This window comes from Microcebus murinus, chromosome X (assembly GCF_040939455.1).
Source record: "Microcebus murinus isolate Inina chromosome X, M.murinus_Inina_mat1.0, whole genome shotgun sequence".
Classification (NCBI taxonomy): domain Eukaryota; kingdom Metazoa; phylum Chordata; class Mammalia; order Primates; family Cheirogaleidae; genus Microcebus; species Microcebus murinus.
The window spans coordinates 99279950-99296338 of record NC_134136.1 but is presented as its reverse complement, the minus strand read 5'-3'; the positions used below and the strand labels follow the sequence as shown (position 1 = coordinate 99296338).

The 16389-nt window shown below is 42.6% G+C and overlaps 1 protein-coding gene across 3 annotated transcripts in view; it reads left to right on the top strand.

Annotated features, from left to right (window-relative positions):
* The window catches only part of PCYT1B (phosphate cytidylyltransferase 1B, choline), a 104370-nt gene that overhangs the window by 79185 nt on the left and 8796 nt on the right, over positions 1-16389 (top strand). For all 3 annotated transcript variants that reach the window (XM_012784583.2, XM_012784585.3, XM_012784582.2), the window contains exons 6-7: positions 6012-6154; positions 9429-9617. In XM_012784583.2, the coding sequence (XP_012640037.1) occupies positions 6012-6154; positions 9429-9617 (332 nt within the window). The remainder of the gene's footprint in view (positions 1-6011; positions 6155-9428; positions 9618-16389) is intronic.

Below are 16389 nucleotides of genomic sequence, written 5' to 3'. Positions count from 1 at the left end.
CCTGTGATGAGGAGCGCCCTGCCCCCCAAGGCAGCCTTTTTCATCTTTGGATGGTTTTAACTGTCATTGGCTAACCCATGAGTCCCCTGAGTGCATTTACAAGCGAGGAATTGTCTGAGGGAAAATGGGCTACAAATATGAATCAGACACAGCGCTTATCCTTGAGAGAGAGCAGAGACAGACATAAATAATTACACCAAAATATGATAAGCCTGTGGTAGGCTATACACAGCAGGCTGGGGGTGGGGGGAGTTGTCCAAAGGTGGGACAGTATGAAGGAACACAGCATACCTGGAGAAAATGAAAATGTTAATGTAGTATAGGGTGTGTAGAGATGAAGATAGAGATGGAGACTGGCAGGGCGGGTTGGTTTTGACTTAACTTCTGTTTGTAACATGGAGCCAGACACCGCTCTGAGGCAGGGCAAGTGCCATGATCAGGTTCCTTGTGCGGGAAGGAGCAACTGGGAGGGTGGTTTCCATAACTGAACTTAATCAGGAGCCCCCATTTCCACAGCTGACAGAAAAAAACCACGCTTGACATTTGAAGTAATTGAGACTCTTCTAGGTTTATACTTAGAGTGTGTAAAGTTTTTGCTTTTGTTTCCTGGGGTGATCTAAGTTTCTGGGGCCTGTATGTTGGCCTGGCATGGGACAGGGATCTGGCTCTTGCTGATCTTTAGTTACAGGGTATCAAGACCTGCTCAGCCATCACCCCTGCCTAGCAGACCCCTCTCACTGCCTCTACCACTAAAGTCACCTCCTTCACCTGTTCCCCAGCCACCCTCTGCTTTGGCTTGTCCCAGCCACAGCCTCAGCTATAGAATTCCCTTTCCTGTGCTACATGTGTGCCACCCAGCAGTCATGCTGATCTTAAACCTCAGCTAGCTGCCTTCCATGTTCCTCTCATAAGTCCCCAGGAAATTTTAGAATGTCCTCCATAATCTACTGGAGGGCAAAGGAAATCAGGCAGTGGAAGGAGGAACCCATGTCAGGCCCCACATGACCTGCCCACCAGGAGGAATGCTCTCCTGAGACCTCCCCACGTTGACCTCTGTGAGATGATTTCTTCCCAAAGTTCCTGGCACTAAACAGAGTGTTGGCCCTCCCTGCTCCGGGCTTTCTAAAGGGGTCTCTTTCTTCCCTGCCCCTGCTGCTGCCCTTGGGATTTGAACCTGAGTAAGAGAATCTGCTCCTGTTCTCTCACTTCTGCTTCTTGCCTCCTGATCCCTCTCCGGGCTCCTTCCCTCAACCCAAGGAGGGGCTTTTCTTCTTCCTGGAGGCCAGAAAACTGCCCATTAGTTCATTCCATGCCTTCCCACTGTAGGGCTTACAGTCAAGCAGTCTGTTCCCTGAGTCTTCCCAGCCTCTGGTTCTTAATAATTTAAGTGACACTTCTGGGATTTAGAACACCCTTTTTGTATTCCTCAAAGCCTGGATCTTCCCAGTGACATCCTTGCCTTGCATAACTCTTCTTTTTCAAACGAGCCTTAAAAGGAGCCTGTCTTAGAAGTCAAAGGCTGAACATGGTCTCCTGTGTTCTCAGCTACATCGACCTCCCCCATGAAGTGATGGAGGTCTCAGTATTAGTGGGAACAGGGCCTTAGGAGGGACATGCCTCCTAGAAGTGAAAACAGCATTGAATAATAGTTCAGAAACTTATTCTATTACATAGAATGTCCTTATTCTCCCCAATGGTGCTTTTATTGGTTCACACCCCTCAGAAGCAAGCCTGGGAAACTCCATGCCACCCTAGCAGGGCTGATGGTCAGGACTGTACCATCCTCTCACAAGGGCTCCCTAAGAGGTCAAGAACATTGGATAAGAATGGGACATTTGACATTCTCAAGTCCCAATCTTATTTTTTTTAGGCATTCTAAGAAAGGAAACCCCATACACTTCAGACTTGGAAGGCTGTTGAAGAGCAGGGGGAGGGGGAGAAGAAACTGACTGATGCCTCAGTTACATCAAGATAGATCTGGCATGGGGTGATTAATACCTTTTTAAGTCTTTGTAAGATCTGAGCTGTGAACCACCCGCTCCTTTCCTAAAATTGCCATAAGGACCTGGTATACACTAGTGCTTGTCAAACTTAAATGTTCCCACAGATTGTCTGTGGAATCTTGTGAAAATTCAGATTCAGATTCAGTAAGTCTGGTGGGGCCTGAAAGTCCCATTCCTAATGAGCTCCAAGGTTGTTAGATGCTGCAGGTTTGTAGACCTCACTTAGAGCAGCAAAGATCTAGAGCGGGGATTCTGGTCCAGCTGAGTTACCTCCAGGGTTAATTGAAACAGTGTTTCCTGGGGCGATAGGTCCTCAGCCACCTGGTAGTGTAGGAACAAGCATTTGGTAGTGGTTTTCTTTCTGGGTGAGTGGCCTCCAGTGAGGTAAGAATAAGTTGCTTTCCTGATTTCAGGCAGTAACATGTCAGGTTCCAGTTGTTTACATGTAGGAATAGGTCCAACATTTTCCAGCAATCCAGTATCCCTATTATTGAATAAGAAAGTGACTCCCAAAGTTAGTGACTTAAATAAAAGAGCCACTTCATTTGCTCATGATTTGATGGGGCAGGATTTTAGCAGGGGCTTGGCTGGGTGGTTCTTCTTTGGCATCTCTCAAACAATTGCAGTCAGATGTTGGTGGGGGCCGCAATCATCTGAAGGCTCAACTGGGGTGGGACACTCAAATGGTACCCTTATGTGGCTGGCCTTGGATGCTGGCTGTTATCAAGGAACACAGTTTGGGTTGTCACTGGGGCACTCAGACATGGCCTCTTCATGTTGCTTGGGCCTCTCACAGCATGACAACTGAGAGGGAGTATCCATATAGAGCAAGCAACCATGAAAGAAGCTGCAAGGCTTCTGACCTAGTCTTGGAAGTCACAGTGGGTCACTTATGGGACATTCTATTTGGTACAAGCAAGTCAACGAGGCCAGCCCAGATTCAAGGGGAAGGGAATTGTGGTCATCTTTAATCCACCACAATTCTCTTTCCAAATTGAATACTCAGGTTATATTTTACTTGCCCTGGGAACACAGGCATAAGCCTACGTGTGACTTTTCATACGCACAAGGACTTTTCCTTGTGATCCATTCATATGCTCTGCTGATTCCTTACCAGGAGGGAGAGTCACAGTAAAGCTCTCTTTGGGGCCCAAGAATAGAAGGCCAGAGTTCACTATGGGAGAAAGATGCTCAGAAAAGGCCTGAGCATCCACATTTGGCTTTACGCTCTAATCGTGCTTTATTTTGAAAGTAAAAAATCACATTAAATGAAACTAGAGATATCAAGGGCATGAATTAAGCTTTACAACACTCTGCTCTGCTTGTTAGAACAACATGTCAAAATCCTCTAGCAAAGCGGGATGAAAAGATGGAGCTTAAATTAAATAGACTGTAAGGTCCACATTACTCATCACCATTCTAATATTGCCTACTACTGTTGAAAGTTTCCTTCATTAACATGTGCTTTGCAGCTGCTTAAAATAGCTCCATAACCAAACGCTGCAATTCTAAAAAGCATGATAAAAAAGGTTCTCTGATCATGTTCATTACTGAATATTTTTAGCAGAGCAATAATTAGGATTTGGAGGAAGCTGGGTGCCTCATTATGTCAACAGAGGGCTTGGCTTTTTTCAGAGACCTACCTCCCAACCAGCCAAAGCAAATCTCTCCCCAAGCCCAAATCTACTTTCAGTTACTCAAACACACTCAAAACACTCACCTCTGGCTTTAAAGAAAGGGGGAGCTCATGTCACTAATGTCTAAATGACTTGCTAAAATCCATTAGTAGCTAGAGGATTGTCTTAATATTCCAGCAGCAGGGGTGTGGGTAAAATATCTGTCTGCTGAAAGATGAAATGGATTTCTCACCATGAAGCTCCCTGCTGCTCCTATCAAGGTGGGGATGTCATCCCAGGCCCCCAGCTTGGAATCACTCAGGGTTCCCCCACCCACCAGAGCCCCCTACACAGCATGCTCAGCCTGGGTGCTATTTATGTCCATGTGTTTAGATGTTTGTACCTTCTGCCTTCCATTTGGTTTTCTCTGTTAGATTCTGCCCTCCTAGAAAGTGGTAAAAAGGAGTGTTTGGCCTAGTGGCAAATCCCAACTCTGTCCTCTGAGCCATAGAACATTAGTAACAGGATGTTTTGTCTCTAACAGCAGCAGTGCCACCCTGCTGCTGGGACTGTGAATTTGTAGATGATCAAGTCATCTTATCAAAAGTAAGCTCCAAAGGGACACTCTGGTTGGGGCTGCAAGACAGAAACATTCAGAGAGAACTGGATTGGGAAGGGCACTTAGAGATCAATCTTCATCTAGTCATTCATTCAACAAATATTCCTATAGTGCCTGTCACTGGTACGGAGAATGTAGAAAAGAACAAGATAGGTGTGTTCCCTTCCTTTATATGGCTTATAGTCAAGTGGGGAAGGCTGTTATTGGACAAGTTATTTCAGAAAGATCTTGCAGTATGTGAAGGAAAAGAAAGTGGCCCATGAGAGGCAATGACAAACGGGAAGACCTACTCTTGGGGTTGAGAGATTTCCTTGAGGAAGTGACACTAAAGCTGAAACCCAATGGATAACCAAGAGTTACCAGGTAGAGATTGTGTCTGGGGCAGAGTGTGGGGAGAAGAGCCAGCAATTTCAGGACATCGAAGAAGTCCAGTGTGGCCAAGATCATGCGAGCTGCTGCAGACCCAAGATAAGAATTTGACTGTAAGTCCAGAAGACAGCAGAAAGCTACTGAAGGGTTTTGAGCAGCCTCTGACTTGCATTGGGCTAGAACATTCTGTGGATCTTGCTCTGTGGGTTGAAACAGACAAAATGACATCATTAGAGACTGGTATTTAGGCTCTTGCTGTGATCTCTGAACAAGATGGTATTGGATTGGTTTAGGATAGAGGATGGAGAAAAGAGGGTGAATTAGGGGAACATATAAGAAGCAGATTGGAAACTTGATTGGATATGGAGAGTGAGGGAGCAGTAAATGGCACAGAGAAGTCCCAGGTCACCTTGTCCAGCCACCTCTTTCTCAGCTGAGGAGAGTAAGGTTAAATAACTTGCCTTCAGAGGCTTTGCGTGATTTGCCTGAGTCTGCAAATAGAGAGCCCAGTGCCCTTGTCCCTAGCCTCTGCCTATCATGCCATCCCATGCCTGATGTCTATGTAAGTAGCCCTAATGATATTGGGTAGAAAGACCTCAGTGGCCAAACACATGTCATTTCAGTTGACCACAGAACTGTGAGAATAAACCCGATTCTTGTCTTTGTTAATATTTGTGACTTGTTTGTTTATAGTCCTGTATTGGGTGATACACACAAATATATCTTTGATGACTTTGAGGAAGTTCTATTAGAACTTGACATCCTCTATGGTTATTTATTTTTACTCGGTCTCACATATTCTAGTTGAAAGGTCCTTCGAGCGGTGAAACCACCATGCAGAGTAGAGAAAGATAAAATCATCTAGCACCTCCATAGGCACATCTTTAGATCAGAGACAACAAAAGTAGTACACTTTTTCTTCTTTTCCTTCAGTATAACGTGATGTAGACTTCTTTGGGGAAGAAGAGAAGTTGCCGTGATCTAATTCATTGACTCAGTTGTTATTCTTCATTCACTCACTCACTCAATTTGCATTTATTGAGCACCTTCTGTGTGCTAGAGACACAGGAGCACTGAGCTGCGTGCTGGGGTTGCAAAGACAATTAAGGCATCATCTATACTTTCAAAATGTCCACTTTCTACATGGAGGCAGATATTAAAAATATGTTTGTTCATGGTAGAAAAGTTATGTCCTAAGTGTTGTGCATTCTGCCTGGTGATGTCAGAAAAGACTCCCCAGAGGTATAACCTTGAATCTGGACCTTGCAGGATGAGGAGGCGCTCTGCAGTCGATGTGGGCAGGCATAGGGTCTCCAGGACAGAAAGGAAGGGGCATTAAAGGAAATGGGTCAACTAAGGCGATCTTAATTTTTCCTTTTTATCTCCTCTTTCCTACCTGAACAGGGATGTTTGTTCCAACGCAGAGAACAGAAGGCATCTCAACATCAGATATTATCACCAGAATTGTCCGTGACTATGATGTTTATGCTCGGCGCAACCTCCAGAGAGGGTACACAGCCAAGGAACTGAATGTCAGCTTTATAAATGTAAGCGTGCCACCATACACCCTCTCAAGACAACCATGTCACACCACTACCACCACCACTGCTGCTGTTTATTGAGGGATTACTATGTTCTATGCAGTGTTCTTAATGCTTTGCATTTATTGTCTCATTTAATCCACATAACAACCCAATGATGTATTATTATCCCCATTATACAGATGAGGAAACCAACGTCCAAAAGGGTAACATAAGTTAACCAAAGAACACAAGTAATGAGCTTCACATTTTATAAAGAATCTTACTTCCCTCCCCATTCCCCAACCTCCCTCTTCAGAGTTTTCAGACTTGGTTAAAGGGTTTCTGGAACATCTGCCCCTTGTGAAAGGCAAGACTTGTCTTCTGCTCAAAGGATGGAAAGGAGGGCAGAGACAATGAAAAGCTAAACCCAGAGAAAACTTTTTTGTCTTCACGTTTTAAAATTTTCATTTTATTAAGGCCTTACAGATGTGCATTAGAAACCTTAACAGCCGTTTGTTTTTTTTTTTGTTTTTTTTTTTTTGTTTTTTTTTTTTGTCCAAAGAAATTATAGCTGCTTAAATAAAGTCTAAAGTCTTTGGCTTCCTTCTGTAGTTCTACCGTATTGTTCCCACAGAGCTGCTGTTAGTTTAATAATAGAGCAATTGTTAAAACAATCTTTAAAACAAGCAAAACAAGCTGTTAAAAAGCAAAGAGGGCAGCCCAGTTGCTGGAGGTGATGTTAGTGATTCTGGACAACTGTATTTGCCTGGCCTCTGAGGGGCTGACATTTTTTTATTCAAACAAGAACCCTCCAAACATACAGAATTCCAGTCCCCTGAAACAGAGACTGTATTTTCCAAGGGTGATTTGTCTACAAAACTAGATACTTAAAAATTATGTCTAGCCATAATTATCCAGCAGCTCATGCAATTGATCATTGGTACCTTCAAAATAGGAGGGGGATCATTAATTGTAAATCGGTGACTATTAATTGTCCTCACGAGGCAGGGAGTGTTGGAAATGCAGGCTCTGTGGCTTCATACAAGCCGGGCAACAGGATGGAAAATGTCGGGTTCGAGTGGCACCAGAACAAGTGGCTGAACATAATTCAGTCAAAGTGATTATTTGGTATCTTATAGAGAATAAAGCCCTGGTTATTTCAATAAATTAAACTGTCCTTTTAAATTGAATTCAGTCAACCATCCAAGCATGTCAAGCCATTTCCAAAAGTTATTGCTCACTCTCTTTAAACAGCCTTTAGATCAGCCACTTAGCTCAAGGAACCGTGCAGACAGTGCTGATGCGCTCCCTGCCTTCCTGCAACCACAAACCTGGCCGCAGCTCAGAGATGAAATCGAATGCGTTGGATGGGCGTGTAGATGAATCACGGAACCTCAGAGGTGGCAGGGTCCTGATGGGGGTCAGTCACCCAGTCCACGTTCTTCAATGTAGAGATGAGGAAAGCTGAGCCTAGAGAGGGGAGCAGGCCAAGGTCCATGAGATGAGGGAGAAGTGCAGGTGGGTGCAGCCTCTTGGGCTCGTGACTCCCAGTCCAGTGCCCATCCTACTATTGCGTGCTGGCTTGAGAGCTGTATGTAGTAACTATTGCCAGTGCAGAATGAACTGGGGGAAAGAATGCTATAAGACAACAGCTAACAAGACCTCATGTGCCCCTCTAAGTTTTTACTTGGATTATCTCATTTAATCCTTATAATGAGCCTCTGAGGGTGGGAATAACGACTATATCTAACACAGAGATGAGGAAACAGAGGTCCAGAGAAGTTGAACAACTCACCTAAGGTTACATGGTAAGTCGCAGAAGACGGAGTGACTTCCCATAGCAAATATGTGTGTCTATATAGATCAGGGGCAGCACGCAGAGCTCACACCATACCCTGAGGCTGCAGTGAGGTTTGGAAGGTCTCTAAATCAGGGAATCTTGACCCAGGTTTGCAATATTCCAGGTGTCTCAAAAAATTCTGAAATACAAAATGAACTTTAATCTCACATAGTAAAGGAAAATGATAAGCCTTATTTCCACTTTAGGAGAGAACATATGATTTCATGGGGGAAGACCCTGGGTCTCATATTATTTTCATAGTTTTGATCACTCCCACCAGGTAACATAGATAAGTGCCTATGCCACTTAATACTAATGAAACAGCCAACACATATCAAGCATGTATTAAATGCCAGGTTTCATGCCAAGCACTTTATGTGCATTATTTTTTATTTGTTTGCTTGTTTTTTGAGACAGGGTCTCACTCTGTTGTCCAGGCCGGAGTTTACTGGCCTGATCATAGCTCACTGCAGCCTGAAACTCCTAGGCTCAAGCCATCCTCCCACCTCAGCCTCCTGAGTAGAAGGGACTACAGGCACACACCACCATACCTAGCAAATTTTTAAAATTTTTTTTAGAGATGGGGTCTTGCTATGTTGCCCAGGCTGTTCTCGAACCCTTGGCCTCAAGCAATCCTCCTACCTCAGCCCGCAAAGTGCTGGGATTATGGGCATAAGCCTGTGTACATTTTCTTATCTAATTATCAAAGCAACCCTATGAGGTAGGGATAATTATTATGCCCATTTTACAGATGAGGAAACTGAGGTTTAGTGGTAACACAAGACTCTCCCAACATACGATGGCTTCCAGGCACACAGGTAGAGAGCATTGCTACAGAAAAGCTGTAAGGAGACAAAAATTCCAAGTCAAGAAAAGCTAGCAAAAGCTAGCTCTTTTCTCACCAAGGAAACTGAGGCAATTCAATTAGCTTAGTGAAAAATATCATTACAGTGAAAATTTTAGTATAACACATGGGTTCTAAGACCCAGTCAATGACCCACTTACTTCAAGCAATATCGGTTTTAACGATGTCCCAGTAAAACATAGAACTCAGGCAGCCTCTGAACAGTCATTCTGCATACAATTCATGCTTTTGTTTATGTCCCAGCAGAATTGAGCGGGGATATTTGCACAATATCTACCCATAATAAAAGACAACTATGTAGTTTTTATTCTTCTCTTATATAAGTGAATTCAACTCATAGACATTTAAAAGCAAGAAAATATTAAAACAACTTGTATTTTCCTTTATATATCCAAATGGATTAATCACAAGTTACTTTTCTTACAAGGAATGTGCCTTCCCATCAACCTAGCCCTTGGGAAATGGCAACATCCTGACTCTTTAGGTGAGGAACAAACGTAAGTTGAAATACATGTGACCGTTAGTGTGAATGATTGATCTCTCTTGTGCTCTCTTGGGTAAATCTGTCTCTTTCTCTTATAAATTTTGACCAGGAGAAGAAGTACCGTTTCCAGAACCAGGTAGACAAGATGAAGGAAAAGGTCAAGAACGTGGAGGAAAGATCAAAGGAATTTGTGAACAGGGTGGAAGAAAAGAGTCACGATCTAATTCAAAAGTGGGAAGAGAAGTCAAGGGAATTCATTGGCAACTTTCTAGAACTGTTTGGGCCTGATGGAGCATGGGTATGTAATTATTTCACTTGGCCCTGCAATGATGGGTGTTCTCAGTTTATCCTTCTTTTCATGGAGCCATTCAAGGGTGCCCCTTATCTCAGTCCACTATGTGGCGTCTGCTTGGGGCATGACTTCAAGTCCATATCACTTCCTTATTCTGCTTTACCCTTCAATATAGCACCCAATAGCACCTGAAGTCAGGTCTGGTCTCTGTCTCTATTTCTTGTCCAGAGCTTGGGAGCTATTTGGTAATTGAATGTCTATTGTTACAGGGGTTGATTCAATAGCTCATCCCAGTCTCCCAATTGGAGACAATGCAAAGTTTGGGAGTAAAGGTGAAGTGGGTCAGTGGCAGCACAGAGCTTGTGTTGTAAGACAAGGCCAATGGGCTCTTGGGCCAAACACTGGCATTTATATTTTGGGGAGGAGAATCCAGAGACATGTAGCTGCCTCAGTCAGTTTTTATTGCTGACTGTGAACACTGTTTTTTCACTGGTTGGAAGACAGAGAGAAGAAGTAAGACTTTGCCTTGCATTTGTGCCCATCATGCCCTGATTTTCCCATTTTTCCATGGCAAATGTTGGGATAAGTCACAAGTCTTGGAGGACTAAGGCCAGGATCTGAATCTTAAAACTGAGAAAGAAAATGTAGAGGGTCTCCTTGCCTAAATTCTGTCTACAACTTTGAACGATAACTATGGAAAGGGAAAGGAAAATTCTGGAAACTACCTTGTACTCCATTGGTATTTAATGGTCTTCCCAAATAAATAACCAGTATTGCCAGAGGAGTTGATGAGGGTTCTATGAAAGAGATACTTTTAAAGATAACTTTCCTTTTAAAACAAAAAGAAATGATTCCACTTGATGTTCCTGATTTTAAAGTAGCCTAGACTTCCTATTATGATATGAGAAGTCTCTACCAAAATCTACTTTGACTTAATTATTTTATTGATGAGTTGTCACTGCTGCCTCTGTTTATTTGAGCTCCTTCATGATAGGATTATTTAAAAGTAAAACACTCAGTAACAGAAAAAGAACAACATTTGGGAAGTTGGACGAGATGCTTTGCTTAAAATGTAGCAACCTCTAAGTGATTATAGAGGTGGGTGTTATTGGCCCACTATGACCTATCAGCTGAGTCTGAGAAGGGTGGAAGGTTTGCAAGGGCTGTATGAGCCCTCAATGACTTCTAGAAAGAGCTGGCAAGAGTGGAGGAGCCAGGGGCTGGCCTCCTTTTCATTTTCCCCAGGCCTATTAAAATTTTCAGCTCAGATAATTTAATTCATGGGACATTTATTAGTGTTTTTGTCTATGCACGACACTATGGAAGAACACAAAGATAGACAAAGTGCAGACCCCGTTCTCAGGTCTCTATGACATCAAGTCTGAAATTTCTTATTTAATTTAGTGCAAGGGTCCTCAAACTATGGCCTGCGGGCCACATGCAGCCTGCCGAGGACATTTATCCAGCCCTCCAGGTGTTTTTGCCGCTGCTGCCTGTCCTGCTTAGCAGCTGACTCGTTCCGGGCCCACAGTGCGCATGTGTGGAATGTGCCCCGCACTCTCCAATGGCCCTCCAATGCTCTGAGGGACAGTGAACTGGCCCCCTGTTTAAAAAATTTGAGGACCCCTGCTCTAGAGCGTATTTTAATAGTTTGCATTTTCACAATGAATTTTCAGGCTCTAAAGAAACAGCCAGTGGTTTTTAGTGAAACCGTGTAGGTATTCATTTGCTTACAGGGATTCAGAAATGTGTGCACTGAGAAGCCCTGGTATTGTATCCTGAGGGGGGGGTGTGGATGTTTTCTGGAAAAAAATATAATTTCATAGAAACTTTATAGACCCTAGTGGTTTCAGGCTCCTACTGAAGGCGAAATGGTAGCTAGAATTGTTCTTGGGAAGTCTGATGACAGCAAGCCGAGGTGATTTTTAAGAAATGAAACCCAGTTTAGAGACTGGAGGTTTTTCCTTTTAAAACTTGCTATTAGTGTCAAAACTGTTATTAACATTAATTTACCGTATCAGCCAGACTTAGACATTACTTTTTTTCTGTTGACATTAAAAGTACAGGAATAGTTACAAGGATGTTAAACGCCAAGATAAGTAATTTGCTTTTCATGAATATGCTATTATTATAATAATTCTTTATTTGTGAATTTGGGACTGGAACTCATTTCTTAAGATAGAGGATCTGCCTTACCAGCAAATACAGTACTGATACAAATAACCCAAACTTGGAAGGGCATAAAATAGAAGGATTTGAGGTATAAAATTTGGTATTACAAGATTGCTATGCAGCATAGTATATAGCTTATAGTGGGCATTCCATAAACATTTCTGGGTTGAATGAATGTATGTGTGAGGAAGACCTATTCACCGAACCTTCCAGCATCTGCAAAAGATATGGTAAGTATATATATAATCTCCCCATCCTTAGCGTTTTATTACTTATGGTGGTAGATATTGGGGTTGATCACAGCTTGGTGTTTGGTGGATCAAATTCAGTAGGCAGACTTGGTTTGCTTGGCCCTCAACAATGTTTTAAAATTTCTTTTAGGGAGAGCATGAACTCTTTTGTTTGCCATGGCCTCACCGTATCCCCCCATCCCCCAATCCGAAACACACATTTATGCTATCTACCTGGCCCCAGGGAATATTTGAATTTGAATTTGAATATTATACTTGTGGTATAGCCTTTAAGTCTCCCCAAATGACCTCATGTTTGATAGCAAGGACTGCTATATAAAATCTAAACCCTTACACTCCATCTCTGAGTAGAAAGTGGTGGTGATCATGATCTAGAAGATGATGATGATGGTATTGTCTAGAAGTTGTGCAGCAGGTTGAACTCTTCTTTCAATGTCCTTTCACATCTATTCTACCCACTTTAACCACACAAGAAGGTAGTACTTTAGCCATTTTACAAAGAAACAAGGGCCTAAAAAAATTATGAAACTTTCCCATGGTCTCGTGGGAGTTTGGAGGTGCTGGGAAGGAGCCTAGGGGCCAAGCCTCTTTTTCCTGGCCAGCCCTGTATTCTTCACAATAGGATGTCCAAGGGATGCAGTCATTTTGCTTCACTCTCCTTTGGTCACAGGGTGGCACTGTAGAGAACCTGAGGTCTACCAAACTCCTCTAATGTCTTGTGACAAAGCCAGTTGCCAGAATGGCAGTTGAGTCCAGGCCATCTAGATTCAGGACAGGCCCTGTCAGCCCTCTCTCTACTCTACTGCTATCCCTAGGTTTCCTCAGCAAGAAGAAAGTGTGGTGTCTGTGGCTCTATTTATCTACTGGTATGTAACAAATTACCTCAAAACTTAGTGACTTAAAGCAATAAACATTTATTATCTCACACAGTTTCTAAAGGTCAGGAATCAGGAAGCAACTCAACTGGCTGGTTCTAGCTCAGGATATCTCATGAAGTGGCAGTCAAGGTGTCAGCTGGAGCTGGGGTCATCAGGGCTTCTATGCTCACTCACATGGCTTTTGATCTGGTACTTCAGTTCCTCACCATGTGGGCTTCTCCACAAGCCTGCCTTGAGTGTCCTCCCAATATGGCAGCTGGCTTTTTCCAGAATGAGGGACAGAGAGAGAAAGAGTGATTAAGAAAAAAGCCATGGTCTTCTATAACCTAATATTAGAAGTGACATACCATCATTTCTACCATCTTCTGTTGGTCACACAGACCAACCCCACCACATTGTAGGAGGACACTACACAAGGATGTGAATAGCAGGAAGCTGGGGCCATAGGGAGCCATCTTGGAGGCTACCTACCACAATAGCTTTTGAGAATCTGAAGCAAGCAATCTACTTTTCAATTGCTATTGTGAGACAAGGGAGAAAATATAAGAAGCCATGTTGGCTTACCTGCATAATTTTGCAGTCCCATTGACTCTGTTACAAAATGCAGCTCTCTGGAAGAATGCCTTAAAATGGTGAACAAGATAGAGCACACACCTCTCCACATCTCTTGCCTGAGGCACTATACTCCTTAAAAAGATAAATGACCCTAGTCCTTGCCTTTTCTTACACATAAGATAATGCCTGCCAAGGTTAGCAATTACACTCCTGCAAGCTGTAACTCGATTTACTCTTACACTCAAGCTTTGATGTAAATTTTTTTTTTTTTTTGCACATACTAAATCTTCATTGCCTGTGTAAAACCTGTAAACTAAAATGCTGTGTTGGAGTAGTCTGACAAAAACTCTCTAAAAGATTCTCCCAGGTTATAATCTTCAGGAAGACTTCTAAAGAAAACTAACGTTAACTCTTTAAAAGTCTTAGTTTTTCTTTAGTTGACACTATAATAGATTATCTGTTCCCACTTGTTTAGTCTAATTGGTGGATTCTCAGAGCCTGAATTGTGATTTTTCAATCTCATCACTTTCCTTATTTAGCTACTTTGCTGGATTCTTCTGACTAGTTTTGACTCATGCTCAGAAGGTAGACTGTAACTCAACCAGAGCTGCAAAGGGAAGCCTTTCCCACACAGAGGAAGTATTTCCTTTCTTCAGAGGGCGTGTCTCTGAAAGACAGAACAAGTATCTGAAGGGAGGGCCTTTAAAGGAGCTTAATTTGAAAGCTTTGTTACCACGTTGGAGGTGGTGCTGTTCATCTCCAAAATGACATGCAGTATTGAGGGTCAAGGAGCCTGGGTCAGGGGATGTTGGCTCAGTTCAGGGTTTGGTTTCACTTTCCTAGTGAAACTTTGTCACTTTGGTTTGAAGTGTTTGAACTTCCAGGGCAGACACGTCCTACTTAAATATTAACACCCCAACCACATATGCTGTTTTTTAAAACATTATTTTCATTGTGAACAATTTGCTGCTGTATTCTTTCACTGAGTCTGAAAACGGAGAATCATTTCCTATTTTAAATGAAGTGGGTCTATTTTTTTTCCATACAGAGACCCTTTCTTTGAGCACCAGGAGAAAATGACCTTAGGTCAGGTGCAAGTTTTTAGTTCATCTTAGACCAGTGAACTCCCTTTTACCTCAATCTAGTCTGATAGATCCTTATGCCAACCAAACAGGCATTTGCCATCTAACATACATGATTACCCTTTAAAAAAATCTGACTGTGTGTCCATTTTTTGGAAAATAAAAAACAGATTTATATAATGTGAGGTCCACTGATAATTCTTTTAAATTGTGGCAAACATATTCATAACATAATGTTTGCCATTTTAACCATTTAAAGTGTACAGTTCATTGGCATTAAGTGCATTCACATTGTTGTGTAAACACCATCCCCATCCGGAACTTTTTTGTCATTTTAAACAGAAACTGTATACCCAGAACAACAACTCCCTGTCCCCTTCTCCCCCAACCCCTGGCAACCACCATTTTGCTTTCTGTCTCCATGAATTTCACCATTCTAGGAAACTCATATAAATGGAATCATATAGTATTTGTCCTTTTGTGGCTAGCTTATTTCACTTGGCATGAGGTCTTAAAGGTTCACCCATGTTGTAGCATGCATCAGAATTTCTTCCTTTTGGAGGCTGAATAATATTCCATTATGGTAAAAAAAATATTCCATTGTATGTATATACCACATTTTGTTTATCCATTCTTCCGTTATTGGACATCTGTGTTGTTACCACCTTTTGGCAGTTGTGAATAATGCTGCTATGAACATTGGTGCTATGAGCATATCTGTTCGAGTCCCTGCTTTCAATTCTTTCGGGTATATACTGAGAAGCAGAATTGCTGAATCATATGGTAATTCTATGTTTAATTTTTTTTTTTTTTGAGACAGAGTCTCACTTTGTTGCCCAGGCTAGAGTGAGTGCCGTGGCGTCAGCCTAGCTCACAGCAACCTCAAACTCCTGGGCTCAAGCAATCCTCCTGCCTCAGCCTCCCCAGTAGCTGGGACTACAGGCATGCACCACCATGCCGGCTAATTTTTTCTATATATATCAGTTGGCCAATTAATTTCTTTCTATTTATAGTAGAGACGGGGTCTCGCTCTTGCTCAGGCTGGTTTCAAACTCCTGACCTTGAGCAATCCTCCCGCCTCGGCCTTCCAGAGTGCTAGGATTACAGGCGTGAGCCACCGTGCCTGGCCTATGTTTAATTTTTTTGAGGAACTGTCATACTGTTTTCTGCAGTGGCTGTACTATTTTACCACCAGCAATGCACAAGGGTTCTAATTTCTTCACATCCTTGCCAACACTTACTATTTTCTGGGTTTTCTTTAAAATAATAGTCATCCTAATTTTAGGCACTGTTTTGATTTTGAGAAAAGAGCTACAGAATGCAGTTTGTGGATCTGAATTAGATTTCCCACTTGAGAGTTTTTGACAGTTGTATTTTATTTTATTTATTTATTTTTTTGAGACAGAGTCTCACTCTGTTGCCCAGGCTAAAGTGCCATGGCGTCAGCCTAGCTCACAGCAACCTCAAACTCCTTGGCTCAGGCGATCCTACTGCCTCAGCCTCCCAAGTAGCTGGGACTACAAGCATGTGCCACCATGCCCAGCTAATTTTTTATATATATATTTTAGTTATCCAATTAATTCCCTTCTAGTTTTAGTAGAGACGGGGTCTCGCTCTTGCTCAGGCTGGTTTCGAACTCCTGACCTTGAGCGATCCACCCGCCTTGGCCTCCCAGAGTGCTAGGATTACAGGCGTGAACCACCGCGCCCGGCCTAGTTTTTAAAATTTTATCTTTAAATAAAGACACAAGTAAAATGTGAATAAACACGAAAAGCTTCTTACTATGAAAGTGGCTAATGACAAGAGAGATGGTTATGAACAGGGAGCCATTTCCTAGCTG